The following is a 13,626-nucleotide window of genomic DNA, read 5'->3' on the forward strand; positions in this document are numbered from 1 at the left end:
CCCCCCCCCCCCCCCCCCCCCCCCCCCCCCCGCCCCCCGGCCGGGGGAGAGGGAGAGGGAGTAGATTTAAGAAGGTCTTTTGTGTTGGCTTTTTCATGGTCCAGTCATTCTTTCAGTATGACAAAAATGAGCATTCATCTTAGGACAAGGAGGAACAATTTTAAACTGAGACAGGAGAGCTTTAGATTAGATACTAGGAGGAAGTTTTTCATTCAGAGGTTGGTGGCGCACTGGAACAGGTTTGCCCAAGGAGGTTGTGGATGCCCTATCCCTCGATGCATTCAAGGCCAGGATGGATGTGGCTCTGGGCATCCTGGGCTTGTAGTTGGTGACCCTGCCTGGTTCAAGGGGTTTGAAACTAGATGATCATTGTGGTCCTTTTCAGCCCAGACCATTCTATGATTCCATCATCAGCTTCTTCTGACCTGTCTGAGAGGGTCTGTGTGACTACATGGGCTCCCATTGTTGGTCCTGTGTGGATCCATGTTGAGCTCTTCCAGTTACAATTTAAATGCTGGAAAAATCCATTCTTTAGCATCCAGAACATTTCTGTATTGAAAAAAACTGATGAGGTTTCATGATATTTCTCAGGGATACACAACCTTTTGTTCATATGACATTTTTTCTTTTTTAAGCCACTCTGGATGGATCATCCACAATTTTTAATTTGTGCTCCTGCCTTAGGATTTGATGGAGGACAACGAGAAAAAATGTAAACCTACTTGAGAAATAATTTTGTTTCAGAAAAATTACAAAACCAGCTGTTACTCTGATCTGTACCTATAAACAATTCTGGAGGCAAGCATCCAAAAGGAAAATAGCGTATGGATTTGTGTTCTGGGACTGTCAACGGATGCTATGAGAGTCCTAATGCTGAGGCTTTGTAAAGGATTTTGAATTTTTGAGAGTAGTTTCAAGAAGATAACAGACATTTAACCTTGGATACAGTGTGGTTTTCTCTCTTACTTATCACTGGGATCATAGTCATTAGGCTGTTAAAAGCTTGAAATGGAGAACCACTGACAGTACATGTTCTTGCCCATACCTGGTCTGAGTTTGTTTGCAGTGAGATTCAGTGGCACACACAACACGTGGATCTGTAGGTCACCATCTTCCTTTTATTTAAATAAGTACTTAAACAAAAAACTTACCTCCAAATGCCCCCAAAAGCTCGAGCTTAGGTCTTCACTAGAAGAAGAGTTGACAATCAAAACTGATTTCTCTTATTGCTGGTTAGTTTCTTAACTAAACTTCACTCTGAACTCAGCAGATCTGTTACATAGTGAAGGTGTGAGTGACTTCAAAGTTATTTTCAAGAACAGAGAATGTAACTGAATTCATATGGTTTTAATGTGGATTTTTTTTTTTTTTTTTTGCTCCAGTACATTTCCCTTTATGTTGAGGGGAACTGTACCTGAAAAAAAAGTCTAAGAGCTTTGTCTTCAGTTCCTCAGGGAGTCAGCTTTCCAAATCCAGAAATCTGCTTTGTGAATGTCTACTTTTACAAAGCCAATCCTAATTCCCCTGCTTTTCAGCAGAAGGAAATAGGCATGTTTAGCATTGATTTTAGTTATTTGCCTCCTAAGAAGACATCAGAACATCTGCTGGAAGAACATTCCCTACAGAAACCTAGGTCTCCACTGTAACTGTATGAGAGAAGGGGGGGCTGAAACAGATGCCTACAAAAACCGATGTCTTCATCCTTGGTCTTCATCTCTCTCCCTCTGCATGCAATGGGGATACGTGTGCTTTTGGTTCTGTGCTCCTACAGCCAGCTTAATAGTTCCCAGGCACTGCTAACATCAGCAAATCCATTTGCACTGTAGGTATCACTTCACTGGAAGTTCTCCAGCTTGGCACTGCTTTATGGGAAATATGAATTAGGCCCATTCATCACTTTATTGGCACAGGGCTTCCAAGGCTGGATCTTCAATGTGTTTATGTTACAACTGTGTCATTGCATAACTTCAGACCGAGGAGACTTTTTGACCTGTTACTTCTTACTCCACATTTTTATATTCCTCAGGCTTCATTTTATGAAGTAGGGAATATTTTGGCTTTCATCCAACAAAAGGCTTAAGCAAGTACTGAACTCACTCCTATGGGCATTTCGCTGAAATTGCTGTTCTTGGCACTTGTGTGGCAAGGCTGTTTGAGGGGAGGCTTCTGAGCAGCAGGGCACAGATGCTTTGGGGTAACTAAAACACTCTCGTGAGGTACTGGGGGTCACGCCTGCTGATAGGGGTGAGGAGCTGTTTGTACTACTCATGTGCAGGTAACCCAAACCGCCCCGGCTGCCACAGGGAATTGGCTTCAGACAGGTTTCCAAAATTTGTCTCCTTTTCTGCAGCTTCTTAGCTGATTCAAATTAGCTAACAGCTTGGCTTGGAAAGTGCAGCTCAGATATTCAGGAGAAACCCCTCAGGAAGTTTCTGCTTTTGTTTCTAGTGCTGACTGAATATACAAGGAGAAATTTGCCTCTGGCACTTTGGTACTTCCCATTATCTTCCTGCTTACAACCTGCTGGTTCAGTCTTGAATAAAACAAAAAGTGAAGGAGTGATCAGACCTTTTCAGGACATCCAAGAGTTATGGCTTGGTGTCCATTTCCAAAGCATGCAAAAATTCAATTTTGGGTTCAGTCTGAAAGCTGTTCTTAATTAATTTCATGCAGAAGTGACCTGTATTTACCACGCTGTTATTTTGAATTAAATTTAGCTGTTCCCAGCCCTCAGTTTGTAGCTGTCCAGATAGGAATTAGATTCATGTTCTGCGTCTCTCCCTCCCCAGCATGCATCCCAGCACAGACCACAGGAATCAGCACAGACCACAGGAATCAGCACAGACCACAGGAATCAGCACAGGGGAGGCAAACTGTACCGGTGCTCCAAAGTCAGAGATATTTATGGAGGTGTCTGGAGGATCACAGGGATACCCCAGCCTCTTCATGGGGTACCCCAGAGCAGCAATGATGCCCAAGGACAACAGCTTAACTGTAATGCAGTTGCAAACCTATGAGTGGAGTAAGGTGTATGGGTGTGTGCGGGCTGAGGGGTGTCATGCATGGGACTCACTCTGACTTCTCTCCTTTGGCAGTGCAAGGCTCAAGAGCAACAGCAAGCAAGTGTGCATTGATCCCAAGCTAAAGTGGATCCAGGAATATCTGGAAAAAGCTTTAAACAAGTAAGGCGAGAGACAAACGGACTTAACAGCTAACATATCCTGAGTTATTCAAGGGTAGAACGTTAAGGGCTGGCTTTAACCATGTGGACAAAGTATTTGTGAAATCACATATTGTTTTGAAGATGGGTTTGGAGTTGGCCTAGTCTGTATTAAAACAACACCTTCTAGCATATCCTAAATGTTAAACCAAGAATTTTGCCAGGATTTGAGGCAAAATCTATCCTGAAGTATCTGTGCTGGGGTCTCCAACTCATCCTCTTTTGTAAAGAGCCGTTCTCCCAAGGAAAAAATGCTTCCTTTACAATCCCTCTTCTCCAAGCAAAAGTACAATTACTTCAGAATCTATATTGTTACAGTTTCTTTGGAGCCCCTTCTCCATGTCACACTGGGGGTCTGCTTGCACAGGCGGATGAGGCTAAGCGTGTCTTGGCAGTAAAAATTTTTTCTCCACTGGCCAGTGCAGAGTGCTAATAATATCAGCCAAGGCAAGATGTTGTGCTATGAATAAGGCTCTCACACAGGGCCAGGGGAAAACCAACCAGGCTTGGCAAATCCGGACTCTTTTAATTCATTTTTATTCCCCTTGCAAATGGCTGGTCATATCTATACTGAGGAGAACCCAGCCTATCTCAGTCATATTTTACAGAGAGCAAGAGCAGCACAGAGAATATTTCTGTGCTGAGATGCAGGGGTGGGCTCCAGCTTTGTTGGAGTGGAAGATGAGATAAGTGATGGGCCTGAGCCTGGGCTGTGGTTGGTTCTGCAGCAGCATTTTGGCCAGCAAGCCCACCTGTGCACTCAGAGTCCCTCCCACCACTGCCACCACATTGCCACTCCTCCATAACCATGCCATAACCATGCTGAACCTTGTCGCCACTGCCTCTGCAGGTAAAGGCAGGGTTGGAATCAAGTCACTGACAAAAGCAATGCATCCTTGGAGAAAGATGGGGATGGGTATGGCCTCAGAGCAGGTTTGAGGCCATACAGGTAGCTGAATGCCCTCTGCTGTCTCAAGGAAAAAAAAATGCTTGTTCCTCTGTGGTTTTACAGTACGAAGGAGGGAAAGTGGTACCAGAAGTAATGTAATTTTTCCATCTGGTGTTTCTGGGACCATAATAGGGCCAAGAATTGAGGAGTGGAGGGAGGGAGACCAGCTAACACAGACTGTGATTCCAGCCCTGCCAGCTCTCCCCATCTCATCTGATGCTCAGTGCCTTCTTTGCTGCCAGCATTCAGCCCTCTTGTCCTTGGGCAAATTCTCTGCAGAGGTAATCCAAGTTAATGCTGCCAGGATGGCTTTGGGTCGGCTGTCAGGCACAGCTGAAGCCAAGAGCAGGATGTGTCCCATGCTGACTATCACAGGGGCTTCGTCTATTCTTCCCAACCTGGAAAAATCCTAAAGCCCTTGCCTAAGTTTCTGTTTGCTGCCAGCCCCAGTGAAGCCCTTTGTGCTGTTCATAAGATGTGAAACTTAGGAGGCGCTAAGAAATTCGCAGGGTTGGCCAGATGTGATGATAAGCTCATATCTTGCCTGCCTGCCTGAGGGAAACAATTTGGTTGGAGCACCTTCTGTTCTCATTTCCACTGGTGAAGGCCTGGGGACAGCTCTGCTGAAACCAGTGAGCCTGCACCTGTTCTCCAACTAGATTCTGGGTTTTGCTTACTTAGCTGTTATCCAGAAGCAACTCTGCTAATTTCTGTGGGTTTCATCCTGCTTCACATTGAGTAACAGAAGAGAATTTGGTCCCAGTTCATTAAATAAGATGACAGAAAGCATACATCTCCATCACCTAATCCTGGTCATCATGGCATTATTTTCATTTTCCAGCTATTAATGCTAGCACCAGTGGCATTTTCACACTCTGTAGACAGTCAGGACTCTGTCTATAGTGTTTTCACAAGGCATGTTTTTGATATATTTTAGTGCACAGTTTTGACTTCTTCAATGAAATGTATTTGGAATATATTTATAGCACACCAAGCGATTCATATATTTGAATTGGAGCCATATGAGTGTTGGTAGTTTAAAACACCGATATCCTTCTGAACTACTAACAGCTTGTAAAATAAATCTATATAGATCTATAAATGTTAATGTAGCTATCAGTTTCAATCAGCCATATATTATATTTTTTCACTTGTACTGAAATTGTATGAAATGTGACATTACCCTATATGCACTAGCAATAAAATGGCTAATTGTTTCATGTTATGAAAACCCAATTGTACATGGGAATTTATTTTTCTGGAATAAAATTAATACTTTTTGTAGAAAGGGCTCTTGTAGTTGATTAAGTAAAATCCAAACTGTCAAGACATCTTAATCTATACCAGTGTTTCAATACAAGAGTATCTTCTGTGTTATAATCTGCAGCTAAAGGCAAGAACAAGTTTGTAGAGCATAGCAATCTAATTCAGGTCACTGTGAGAACAGAGATGGTTTTTAGTAGGGAATTATTTTGCTCATTAATCCTGCTTAGCCTTTGTTATTGCTTTTTATTCATCACATCTCCATGTAATTTACACACTTATGAGACATCAGTAAAATGCATTCAAGCTGTCAGGAATCCAAATTCCATAAATGGCTTTAAAAATCATTGTGCAACTGCTGTAGCCAACATCATTCAACACTCATCCATTTTATAGACATGGGGCAAATCAGTCCTTTCTTGAAATAGCTAACAAATCCTTTATCACTTCTAGACAATCCCAGTCCTCATTTACACTGCCTCCTTGACTGCCTTTCCCTTCTCCCTTTGCAAGGATTTGCAAAATCAGGCCCTTGCAGAGTTAGCAGAGCCCAAAATAAAGAAACCAGAGAACAATGCTGGCTCCTAAACTATCACGATGACATAGTCCCAGCCCAAAACCTCCCTCAGCCTGAGATATTGGAATGCATTAAGCTCAGCTGTTACTGCTGGCACAGATGCTCTCACAGATGAGTGCTGATGGATCTGGAGAAGACAATGAAGTCAAATAGGAAAAGTCTTTCCCCCATCCCTCTGGGAGAAAGGAAACTTCCAAATTCTAGTGACTGGCTGTGATGGGAGCTGAGCCCTTCTGCTGCCTTCCACTGAACCACTTGTAAATCCAGGTGTGGCAGCTCTTCCTAGTTCCTGGTGTAATATGTAAGTATCAGCTTGAGTACAAGACACCAAACCATCAGCCTGCTGGTACTCCATGGTGTGTGTGCAGGGTGTCTGCCCTGCAAAGTGAGGACAGTGTAGGGAAATGTCTTCACAGCCTCACTTTAAGGCGCTGAATGCCTATAAATCACGTAGAGAAAAGACACTGTTTAATGAGGATGTCAATGGGAATGGTGGGTGGAAAGCCAGAAATCTAGTCCCCTCCACTTCCATTCTACCTCAGCAGGTACCATGTGGGTAGGGGGAGTGGGCATGTGAAGGGGGATGTTATCTTCATTTGCACCCTGCCAGCATGTGGAGGGGCCGTAGGATAAATGCGAACAAGGCCTTTGTATGTGGATAATTTATGGCAGTCTCTTTGTATTTTTCTTTTAATTTAGACCACGTCATCGCACTCATAAAAAAAAGCAACAGAAGAAACGGGGCCCACTCTGCCCTTCCCGTGCAACACCACTAAAGTCTCCAGGGAGAAAGAATGGTAGGAGGCATTAGTTTCTGAGCTGGGATACCCCAGCTTCAAGTCCCTGCACTTACACAGACCATCCTATGTGACACTGGACAAACAGCCTTCCTGGGCCTCTTATTTTTCTCTGCTGTTTGTTGCAGATAACAACCGTACTCTCCCTGCAAGGGGGTACTATACAGATACTCATAAAGCACTGGCAAAATTCAGCCACAACAGAGATGGGGGGTAAATGGGACAGAGTTTTTGGACCCCATTGTAAAGCTGTAGTGGTTGTAGTGGGATGTCAGTTTTATTATATCATGGTGGAGGTTTGGCCAAATTATTTCACTCTCAAAGTGGCCATGTCTTCATGTCAATGCAAATTTCATCTTAGCTGGTCTTGTTCCTCCAATACCAAACTGGTAGAGTTAAGCTGTAAGTAACAGCTGTGAATTTGTCACTGGTGTTTTTCAATGACAAATTCAGCACAAGGCCTGAAATATCACATTGGTGATGGGATAAGACTTCTTCTGTGGGAAATTTTAAGTTCCGGAACTTGGTATTACATATGCCAACTCTCTGGATGTCCCTAGTTCTGGCCCATCAGAATGATGTGTCCTGTCTTTCTGCAGTAAGAGGTGGTGTTATTGGTGTGGGATACTGGAAAGGATATCTTCAAAGAGGAAAATTTTACTCATGGTTTAGTTACCTTTTTTATTCCTGAATGAATTTTCTGAGGCTACCTTCACCAAGAGTAGTCACATCCATCACTGGCTGTGGTCACAGAGTCTTATTTGCCCAGCAGGCATTGGAAAGGCTCTTCATTCTGAGTCTGCTGGCTAGATGGAACAGGCTGAGGCATCAGGATTTTTTGAATCCCCAATGTTTGCCCTCTGACACATGTATCTCAGCATCAGTGAGCTATTCTAGATTGTAAAAGGTTGATCAGTCTGGACCAGGGATCAGCTAAAATCTGGAGGCTGGCAGCACTGCCTGGCTCCTTGTTTTGACTGAACCCTGCTCATATCCATGGCACATTTGCACTGTACTGTGGTTCCTAACCCAATGCTCTTCTTGGGTACTTCTGGTATCCAAGAATCTTGGGTATCACCCAGTTTTGGGTGAGATTCAATTCCTTTGCCTCCTGCCCTATGCTTCCTACCTCCGCATATACAGTTCACACATCTCCCATGCAGCCTATGGCTGCTCTCCGTCCCTGGGACCCTCTTCACTGGCAAGTGGTCACCATACGGTGTGGCGTGCTGCCCACCCACTCACAGCTCTGAGGTCACAGATGGAGATGGTTTCAGGGCTGAACAGCACACGTGGGGCCTCTGCTTTCCATCCTCTCCATCATGGAAGCTGAATACCAACAAGAGCAGAGAGTGGGCTGCCTCCTTTGTCCCTTCCTTCACACAGAGACCTGGCACTTCTGCAGGCCTCTGTGGAGCACAAGGGATGCAGTGCAGGTTCTCAGCAGAGCTGTGGGTTGGGGGAAGGAGTGGAGGCATTTGTAGTGTCACTTGCTCCACTACAGGGGCTGCTCACGTATGATTAATCCCTCTTTACCCTGCTATTTTTTTTTGCTGAGTCTCTTTGCTCGCTGATAATTATTTGCTCTGGCTTTCAAGTCCAGAATGAGCTTTCTAGCCAGCCTTTCTCCTGTGTGAGCTCTGAACACCTTACTAACTGTGATGAGCACAACCTGCCCAAAATGATTCCCAGTGCTGGGCTTGCCCTGTCGGCCCCCATAGCTTCTTGTGGAGAACTTTCCCCAATCTGTTTGGCACATACTGATTAGAGGGACTGGAAAATAAATGCCTTTGTGTTAGTCCAGATGCTGATTTGCTGTTTGACTAGGCCTAATGTCAGAACTTTTGCAAGTGAATAAACCTTAATAGTGTTTCACTCTGTTCTTCATCAACAGGAGGTTCAAGATGTAAGAGGCAAGCATTGTAAGCCGTCTACAGGATTTCTTACTGTAGGACCCAGAAAGCAGATAACCAGTATTAGGGAAGGAATACATTTCACTGTTATCATACAGCACAAAAGCAACGCTTCATGCATTTCCAAAGGTGTTGTTTTGGTTTTTTTTTTTTTTTTTTTTTTTTTTTTTTTTTTTTTTTTTTTTGCACAAATTGGCTTGCTTTCACAGTGCTATTTTTATGTAGTAAGATGTATTTGATTTTAAGAAAAATATGTTTTTATACAGGTTGGTTGATTACTTAGCACTGAGGGCAGATATGAATTTAAACTAACCCTATGTTATTATATAATATTTTATTTCCTTTGCTATGTAGAGGTCCTGCTTTATTTAACTTTCTTTTGGTTCATGCAAGTCTCCTGGAGATTTAAACCTAGAAGGACATGAACTGTATAGTGCAATGATGTTATGTAAGTAAAAGAAGAGTTCCTCGCCCCAAAAGTCGTTAAGGCCAAGAACACAGGAAGGCTAAAAAGCATCAGACATCAGTGAAAGAGACCTATATTATCATGGGCAGTGAATATATGTATTTTGGCTGAGGGACTAAGTTCAGGATTTCAGGGCTGAAGCCATTCTCTGTAGATTAGAGATCTTGGCGACAGCTGTGAGCTTCTGAGACAATGCTCATGTGGTACTGCAAGGTGCCAGTAGTTTGTAGAAGCCAAGTGTTAGGAGCCAAGAGTGTGTTAGAAGCTACAACACTGATCTGATGTCACTTGGCATTTCCTATGTTCCTGTCTCTGATGACAAATTTTAGCACAAAAAGGAATGGATTATTAAAGAGCTAGCAGCATAATCATGTTGCAAATCACTGGAGGAGTCAGAGGTGCTGTCACGCACCAGGTGTCTGTTCCCACTCATCTGCAGAAGGTGACTTCAGCTCTCTGGACTGGCCTTGTGGTGAAGCAGGTGGAAGAGCATTAATGTAATCCTTCAGTAAGTGCTGTACCCTCTGTTACTGAACAGTCACACCTATCTGAGGGCAGCAGCACATTTGATTGTTCTGGGTACATCCAGAAGAGGACATCTGGCCATGTCTTTGGAGAAAACAGATGACTGGGGCAAGAGAGGAAATTTTGCCCAGTTTGCACGCTTCTCGAGTGTGGAGATGAAGGCCAACACTCACTGTTCACTAGTGGTCACAGTTTGCTGGTGAATGGCATAGCCTCTGAAATTTCCTTTGCAAAGCACACCTGAGGACAGTCCTTGCACCAATTCCTTCACTCAGCCAGAAACTTCCTTCTCCTGGTTCTTAGCTGTGTAAACAAGTATCTTTGCTAAATAGTGTATGGAAAAAACGCCTAAAATACTATGATAATTATGTTATGCCGCACACGGAGATCCAGGGGGGAAGCACATTAGTGCAGCACAATACTTGTTTTTATATGTATCTGTGTGTCTATTGTAAACAAAAATGTCATAACATTGTATTATTTTTTTTGGAGCTGGTTGCTTCAAAGGGAATCTTCCTTCTTATCTGCAGCCTGTGTCAGGAACACTGAAAGGACCATTTTGGTAAGCATGCCTTTCCATGGCAGGCAACTTTAAGGCCAAAAAGGCATTTTAGCTAGCTGGGGTTACCTTACTGCCATGTGGATTCAGGTAAAAATCTTGTAAGTCCTTTCCTCTCTGCAAAAAGGTGCTATAACAGAGAGTGCTTTGGCTGGGATACATCACCTCATTTACTTTAAATGAAAGTATTTTGAAGTAGAAACCAACTGCTGTGCCTAAAAATGTGTGTGTGTGTGTGTGTGTAATTTTGACATTCCTTCTGTTGATGCCATCTCCAAGCTGATGCTTTGAGTATTCTTTGTCTCTGTTTTGGAAGGTCTGGTACCACTGTACTTTATGAGAATTGGGCTGTTGATTTCAATGTGAATAGGATCAGAACCCTGTTGTCAGGGTAAAGACAGGAAGAACTTATATAAGAAAATAAGTTTTTTGTATCCTCCCTGGAATGTGCTGTATATCCTAGGGTCTACCTCCTGTCCCTGCACATGCATCTGCAGTAGCAAGTGGTTTTCTGGGAGGCTGAAGCTTGGGTTGTCAAAGCCAAGAATGATTTTGAGGAAAGTGTGGAAGAATCTTCGTTTTTACACAGACATGAAGCTTGTCCTTCTCCCCCATGAAGATGCAATCTTAACATGTTCTTCCCAGCTAAGGGCAGCTTAATGCCTGATCTATTTCCTTTGGAATCAGACCAGAGGTAAATAATCCTTTTTGTTTTGATTCAACAGCATCCCTTGTTAACAAGGATAGGGGTCATGAAGGTTTTGTTTCTAGAAGAAACGTTGGCTTTCCAGTGACTAGATGTGGCTGGACAACCTTGGAGCACTGTGGTGCAGTCCCAGTTCACACATCAGAGCCTGGGCAAACACAGAGCTTGGCACAAACATTGAGATGGGCACTGCTGGAACACCTTAGCTAAAATGTAGGAAACTGGGGTCACCTCATGACCTTTTCCTATAGGAGCAAACTCGTGGGCATTGCAGGAGCAGTCTGGGAGGAAAGGGACTTCCCACAGGGAACTTATATGAGAACCTGAGCAAAACTTTGTCTTGCTTTAGTCCTAATGTCAAACTTGAGCGGGAAGCTTCGCTTTTCGCCTGGCGTTATTTGCAAGAGAATCATTGCATAAGGAAGAGCAGCTCTGCCCTTCATACAAGGGACATAAATCACTGGGCTGCATCAAGCTTCCTTGCTACTCTGTGAGTCATACTCTGTTCCTCCTGTGCACACTTAGCAGGCCAAGAAGCTGCACTAACAGAAGCCCACTCAGGGAGAGCACTAGATTTCCCTTTCTGCCTTTAACTGTTGACCAAAGATTGAATCAGGGACCAAATTGGAAGATGGGAGTGATGTAGGGACCACATGTGAAGGATAGGAGGAAAAGGGGTAAAACTGAACTAGTGCCAAAAAAGCAGCTTCCATAAGTGTGGAATGGTCTTGTCATGTGTGGTATTTTCAAAGTGCAGCTGTCAAATCCTAAGGTGTTTTCTTATTTGTTTGTTTGTTTTGGAAAGAGAATAGATGGTATTTATTGCTGTGCCATTTTTTTAATTTATACTAGCTTTACACTTGTATGTATGAATATTTTATCTGAATTCTGCCTGAGAAAGCATGAAGGATGACTTTTTGATATGTTTTTAATGATGTGTTTGAGCAAAGTGACTGTTGGTCTTTTGCAATGAAGGCTGTGTTCCAATTAAAATAGACACGTTCTGTTGAAAATGCAGCTCCTACAGAAGTTTCTGTTGATATTTTCCCTTTCTTAGAATCCAGAGAGTCTTTTTTTCTCTGGCAGTTTGTTTTGTTTGTGTGATGTACAGTAATCAAGGGTATCTGAGACCTCATTACTAAAATCTTATATTTTTATTTGCCAACTTTCCACCAAGATGAGTCGTGCCTACAAACATGAAATTCATAGCACTGTAGAATGGTTTAGGTTGAAAGGGACCTTTAAGATCATCTAGTTTCAACCACCCTTCTACAGGCAGGGTCACCTCCCAATAGACCAGGTTGCTCAAAACCCCAGAATTCTGGCTGCCGCAGAGAAGAATATGTTTGTGGTGATGAAAGGGCTGCATGAACCTTCCTCCGTCTTCCACTATGTAAGAGATCAGTGTAGTCAGAATGTGTTGAATACTGTACTTATTAAGTAAAAATAAATCCTCCCAAATAATGTGAAAAGAGTTTTGTATTTGCGTTCCTGTAAGGCAGCTTTTATGGAGGAGTTATATTATGCATTTGAAACTACTCCTTTCATAGATTATTTTGAAAATAAACACTTTTATACTGTTGTAATGTCTCCAGTAAATGTGTATGCACTTATAATTTTCTTAATAAAAATTCCTATCTGAACGAAATGATTACTTGCTTCCCATGGTTTGTCCTCAGACATGAGCTGCTGAACATTTCCCATCAGAAAGCTGTTCAGACCTCAGCTCTTCCACTCTAACAGTAAGAGTGATTCCCAGCCCCTCATAGAGTTCTGTGTACAGCAAAGGCTGGAGATAATTAAATAGCTATGACAGTGAAACAGTGCTTGAGCCTTCCTGACCTTCATATTCAATAAATACTACTCAGCCAAATTGACGCAAGTCAAAAGACATGCAAAAAAAGAAAAGGGAAGCTCAGATGACTGATGATCCCTTTGCAAATCCAGCAGTGATTTAGTAAGTGGTTGTGAAAAACTGAGCAGGTAATTGTGCATGCAGATGGCCAGTGAGAAATTCCCAGGCCACCCGGAAATAGATTGCAGTAATTAGCTACATAATTACAGATTAATATTAAAGAAAGGCTGTGTATTCTCTGCAATATTTTGCTGTGTCTTTCATCATTTCTTTTCACTTGGATGTTAATATTGGGCTTTTCACTTACTTGGCAAATCATTACGGCAACATATTTGTGAACTGCATATTCAGAGGGCTGCCTTGAAATTAGTGATGAACCCACCTTATTAACACATCTGGCTCTCTTCAGAGGCAGCATTCCAATATTAACAAGCTGAAGGAAATCAGCTGTGTTCATGGCTTCAACCATCTTGATGCTGATTATGAGCAGGATATATCAGGCCCTGATGTAGCACAGGTAAGAAGATAATACACAAAATGCTTTTGTTTCAGCAGCTGCATGAAAGGTTTCATACAGACTCATCCTCACAGATCGTCTTTTTGCAGAGCCTGAAGGATAAGACACATGGGGAAGGTGGTTGCAGAATGGGATTTACGGTCATTAGAAAAGTGTGATAAGAGTTTCTGTCCCCAAATTTGAAGCAAGGAGATTGATTTGAGTAAAAAAACTTGTTGATTGTTTATGTGTCTTTCATGCTATTGCTGCTTTCCTTTTTCACCGGTGCACTTGAAACGC

The 13,626-nt window shown here is 42.9% G+C and overlaps 1 protein-coding gene across 1 annotated transcript in view; it reads left to right on the forward strand.

The window, feature by feature from the left end:
• The window catches only part of CXCL12 (C-X-C motif chemokine ligand 12), a 17,348-nt gene extending 4,725 nt beyond the window's left edge, over positions 1-12,623 (forward strand). The window contains exons 3-5 of the mRNA XM_042818577.1: positions 3,096-3,182; positions 6,709-6,806; positions 8,701-12,623. Coding sequence (XP_042674511.1) covers positions 3,096-3,182; positions 6,709-6,806; positions 8,701-8,732 — 217 coding nt within the window. The 3' untranslated portion in view covers positions 8,733-12,623. The remainder of the gene's footprint in view (positions 1-3,095; positions 3,183-6,708; positions 6,807-8,700) is intronic.
• Positions 12,624-13,626: the final 1,003 nt, after the last annotated feature.

The sequence above is a fragment of the Centrocercus urophasianus genome, unplaced genomic scaffold (genome assembly GCF_019232065.1).
Source record: "Centrocercus urophasianus isolate 14NV4802_14NV808 unplaced genomic scaffold, USGS_Curo_1.0 seq_17, whole genome shotgun sequence".
NCBI lineage: Eukaryota > Metazoa > Chordata > Aves > Galliformes > Phasianidae > Centrocercus > Centrocercus urophasianus.